Genomic DNA, 5,152 nt, shown 5'->3' with positions numbered 1-5,152 from the left:
CCTAGCCTTTGCCTTGGTTGCTAGTGGCAACCCCCCTCCCTCTCTCTCTTCTTCTTCTTTTCTCATCTCCTTCCCTTTTGCTCATATTTTAGTTTTCCTTTCAGGTTTGTTTCGAATTTTTGAGCTTGGTCTCCTCATTTCCATGAGCATGTCTTAGTTCCAAGCTTCATGCCTTTTCTTTGGTGATCATTGCTCTTTCTCCAACCTCCATCTTTTCAAGCCGTCCCTTTGCAAACCTAGAACTTCATATCCCCCCACCTTTCCTTTGTACCTCACCTCCTCATAATCCACCTGCACCCCATCATGGGCTCCGATATGTGTGTGCCGAATCGAAAATGGATGTCAAATGCATCTCCCTTGCTCACTTCCTTTCCCCCAACCAACATGCCAGAATCCCCTCGAGGCCAAGTGTTCTGCGATTTCGGCCGAAGTAAGGGTAGTTTACATACCGTTTTAGCCTCACCTTCTATCCATGTGCCACTATATTTGTATATAGGGTTTTTATCACAAATGGCCCCTGAAATTGACCTTCACCATCAAGATGGTCCCTAAGATTGAAAATCAATCAATGTAGTCCCTGAAAATAGGTGTCGCTAATCAATGTGGTCATTCCATCACAGTTTTGTTAAAATTTTTGTTAAGTGCTGCTATGGCACATAAATGGGTCTCATAAGTCCTTTTTTTCTCATAAATGGTCCTTGAAATTAACCCGCGACATCAAAATGGTCTCTGAAATTGACTCGCAACATCAAAATGGTCCCTGAAATTGAAAATCTATCAATATAGTCCTGCAAGTAAGTGTCCTAAATCAAAGTAGTCATCCGTCACAATTCTGTCAAAAATTATGTTATGTGCTAATGTGATATATAAATGGGTTACACAAGTCTAATTAAATTTAAAAAATTACAAATAGGTTTAATAATTTAATTGTTAATAAAAAGTTGTCAACCCAAAAACCCGGTCTTACAATCACCTCCGATCCTAATCCACATTCATCTACCTCATTTGCTATCTATTCTCTAAAAAAAATCTCAATACACCCACATTTATACACTTCAACACACTTCACCGAATTAAACATGGATCAAGATCACCTTTGGTGATGACTTGGCCGATTGACAATGATTTCTGAGACATCGCCGTTAACATTTAGGCGATCAACATCATCACAACCTTATCTTGGAGAGCTTGTTCGACACTTTTCTAGTGGTTTGGTGACTCAAAGAACAGTGAGGTCTGCCTTGAGATAATGAGATTATAACCGAGGTGTGCCTATTGTTAGTTGAAAACTATTTCCAAACCCCCTCTTAGGCCTTGGTTAAGCCTTGTGCCTTTGAGAATTTATGGAAGATATCTCTCTTCGGAGCAGGCCTTACTATGAGAAAAAAATTCCATTCTGCAAAAAGGTATTTAAACAACGTTTTTTTAATTAATTATTAAACCCACTTTAGCACATAACAAATTTTTTTTACAGAATTGTGGTGAAATGATCATATTCATTTGCGACACCTATTTTCAATGACTACATTAATTGATTTTCAATTTTAAGGACCATCTTGATGGTGTGGGACAATTTCTGATTAAAACCCGTAAATCATGTGGGACCTATTTATATGCCACATCAGCATTTAACGGAATTTTTAATATAATTGTGAAATAATGACCATATTGATTTCAGACACCTATTTTCAGGGACTACATTGATTGATTTTCAATTTCAGGGACCACCTTGATGGTGAGAGTCAATTTCAGGGACCATTTGTGATAAAAACCTTGTATATATTTGCAGGGATTTGTCATGGTGGTTTGGATCTGGCGACTAAATCTCGGTTTGGCATCTCCACTGGCGAATTTTGATTGTGGTGTCCTTTTAGTTGCGGGTTTGTAAGCTTTCTATTACGATGTCTTCGTCGAATTGACCACTTAGTTGCTTTCTATAGTATTGCTGCTTTGATGGCTACTAGCAAGACGATCGTGATACCGACAACAGCGGTAGCGGCGGCGTGTATTTGGAAATTAAGTTTGTTTATCGGGCTGGGCTTTATGTATTTGATTCCCTCAATTTACTTTGGGTCACTTTTGCCTTCCGTTTGGAATGATGTAACCTTGTCTACTTAATTAATGAATGTTCCTTTTCGACCAAAAAAAAAAAAAAAAAGAATTGAATAATAAGCTCTTTATTGTCTTTCTTACACAGTTCAGAAAAGCATATTGTAAGTTGACATTTCTTAAAAATAAATAAATAAAATAAAATAAACTCTATACTGGGGCTTGCTTTTTTGTTGACTTTGTAGATATACGTATCATGTAATCGTTTGACTAGCTTTTGGCTAAGATCAAACTTAGGCTAGTTGTTTAGTTAATTGATCGTATGACTATAATTTCTGGTAGTGATATGTTGAAATTTTCAACCTACACAAACGTAGAATCCACAACAAATTGATTTGTAGGTAGTATTTGATCCTTTTAACATACACAAACATTTGAGAACAATATTCCATTCGAGAAAAAATAGTAGCAAAGCATATATACAATCATTCAGATAAAAGGCAACTCCAAGCCAACAAGGTTTTCATTTATTGTACGCAGTCTTATCTTTATTTTTATAAATAAGTTGTTTCCACGACTCGAACACATGACATTTCGATCACAAAGGATCAACATTTATGTTGCGCATATATAGCCTCTAGGAATAACAAGGAATTGAAAAAAGGGGCAGTGTAATTATAAAAAAGTTATATAGGTTGCATTTGCAGAACACAGATTCATATTACAAATTCAACGGGATCATACGGGTTCTATATATACAAGTGCAGCTATGCAGAATTTGACCAAAATTGGCGTCTAAACAGTTGGTGCACATAGTTATGGCTATATCTTCAACAATATTTATGAAAGATCAAATCTCAGTCATCATTCCAATTTAAATTATAAATAAAGGTACTTAATTCTACTATCTCCACAACAAACCTGCACTCTCCAATGCTTTCACCTACATTTACCATGTCATCGTTGCTTTCGCTATTCCTTTTCTCTCTATTTGCTTTCAATGCCCAAGCTCACGTTCCCGCTAATCAAACATTCAAGTTTGTCAACGAAGGAGAATTTGGGCCTTACATTGTAGAATATGATGGAAACTACCGTACGCTTAGTGTGTATAGCTCCCCCTTCCAACTTGCCTTCTACAACACTAGCCCAAATGCCTTTACACTAGCTCTTCGCATGGGTACGACTCGCTCAGAGTCACTCAGACGTTGGGTTTGGGAGGCCAATCGAGGAAACCCAGTTGGAGAAAATGCCACCCTCGCATTTGGAGCAGATGGCAACCTTGTACTGGCGGATGCTGATGGCCGAGTAGCTTGGCAAACCAACACTGCCAATAAAGGTGTGGTAGGCCTCAAGTTGCTTCCAACAGGCAACATGGTGCTCCATGACTCGAAGGGCAACTTTGTCTGGCAAAGCTTTGACCACCCTACTGACACCTTGTTGGTGGGTCAATCTCTCAGGGCCGGAGCAGTGAACAAACTGGTGAGTCGAGCCTCCGAGACAGAAAACAAAGATGGACCTTACAGCATAGTGATGGAATCCAAGTCAATATCTTTGTACTACAAGAGCAACAACTCCCCAAAGCCGTTACTCTACACTCAGTTTTCAATTACAGATGTTACACCGGCCAAAAGCGTATTTGACCGTGTCACATTTAATTGTGCTCCAGAGACAGATGAGGGCCATGCTTATGACCTAACCCTACAATTTGAAGTGGTCAACCCTACCTTAGCGGGAGGCCACATTCTAGCGAGGCCCAAATACAATAGCATGTTGTCATTCCTTAGGCTTGAAATGGATGGAAATGTCAAGATTTACACTTACGATGACAATGTGGAATGGGGTGCGTGGGAGGTGACCTTCACTCTTTTCGATAGAGATAATTGGTTATGGGAAACTAATGAGTGCCAATTGCCCGAGCGATGTGGTACTTTTGGCCTTTGTGAGGACAGCCAATGTGTTGCTTGCCCATCCTCTAAGGGATTATTGGGTTGGAGCAAGACTTGTAAGCCTGAGAAGCTAACTTCTTGTGATGCAAAGAGCTTCCACTACTACAAAGTTGGAGGGGTTGATCACTTCTTGAGCAAGTACACCAAGGGAGAAGCTACAAAGGAGGCTAATTGTGCTGAGAAGTGTACTTCGAATTGCAAGTGTTTGGGCTACTTTTACAACAAAGATACATCAAGGTGTTGGATAGCTTACGATTTGAAAACATTGACCAAGGTTGCCAATTCTACTCACGTGGCTTACATCAAGGCACCTAATTACTAATATAATATGCTCTAGATCATCACTTAATTTGTTTATTTTCTCAATGAGGTTTGAAGTTAAAGTGTTAATAAAATGATAAGTCGTTAGTGTTTCATTAATATAATATGCTCTAGATCTACATGTTGTGAACTTTAGTGTTTGTAATTTGATTATGTGCATCCCTATAATATAATCATCAACTTTTTTGGTATTTCACCTTTTCTGTGATGTTATTTGCACTACAAGAAAAATGGGCTAAGAACACAATTGATTTGTGCCCTTCTCATTTTCATTGAGCACAAATACATAATTGTGCTTTATAAGGTCCATTGTACACCCAAATATTTCAATTGTGCCCTCTAACAAAAAAGCACATTAATTTGTGTCACGTATTTGTGTCTACTAAAGTTTGAACACAATATTTTGTGTCCAGCTTGCATGTGTCCTTTTAGGGGGCGTTTGTTGCGCCGGACTTTCTCGGACTGGATTAGCTTCAAGGACTAAGCTGGACTGGCTTAGACTAGACTAAATTGGACTAACTTAGTGAAGCGTTTGGTGCAGTATTGGACTAAGAAGTTGGATAATAACAAATTCTAATATTATATTATTTAATATATAAATTATTAATATTTTATTATGATCTTATCTTTTTCTCCATCTTTTCCTACCATTTTCGTCCCACTCTTTTTCTCTTCTCTCATCGTCCCACCCTCTCCCTCTTTTTTTCCTCTTAGACCTCTCAATTCATGTCTCTTTCTCATTCCTGGTCAAACTCTTTATTGATTACAGTCTCTATTTCTCTGTCCTCCCTCCCTCTCTAGCTATGCGTTGTTCGAACGGAACCTCACGGCTTCAA

At 38.5% G+C, this 5,152-nt stretch overlaps 1 protein-coding gene across 1 annotated transcript; it reads left to right on the top strand.

The window, feature by feature from the left end:
- The first annotated feature begins 2,922 nt into the window (after positions 1-2,922).
- LOC103932173 (epidermis-specific secreted glycoprotein EP1-like) lies at positions 2,923-4,512 on the top strand. Its single transcript, XM_009341726.3, has one exon. It carries the CDS (start codon positions 2,983-2,985, stop codon positions 4,315-4,317), a length of 1,335 nt encoding a protein of 444 aa, XP_009340001.1. The 5' UTR covers positions 2,923-2,982; the 3' UTR covers positions 4,318-4,512.
- Positions 4,513-5,152: the final 640 nt, after the last annotated feature.

Source organism: the organism of the source record quoted next, unplaced genomic scaffold, assembly GCF_019419815.1.
Source record: "Pyrus x bretschneideri cultivar Hongxiangsu unplaced genomic scaffold, Pyrus_bretschneideri_v1 Contig25, whole genome shotgun sequence".
Lineage (NCBI taxonomy): Eukaryota > Viridiplantae > Streptophyta > Magnoliopsida > Rosales > Rosaceae > Pyrus > Pyrus x bretschneideri.
The sequence above is the reverse complement of the archived record's forward strand: the minus strand, read 5'-3'. Positions and strand labels throughout refer to the sequence as shown.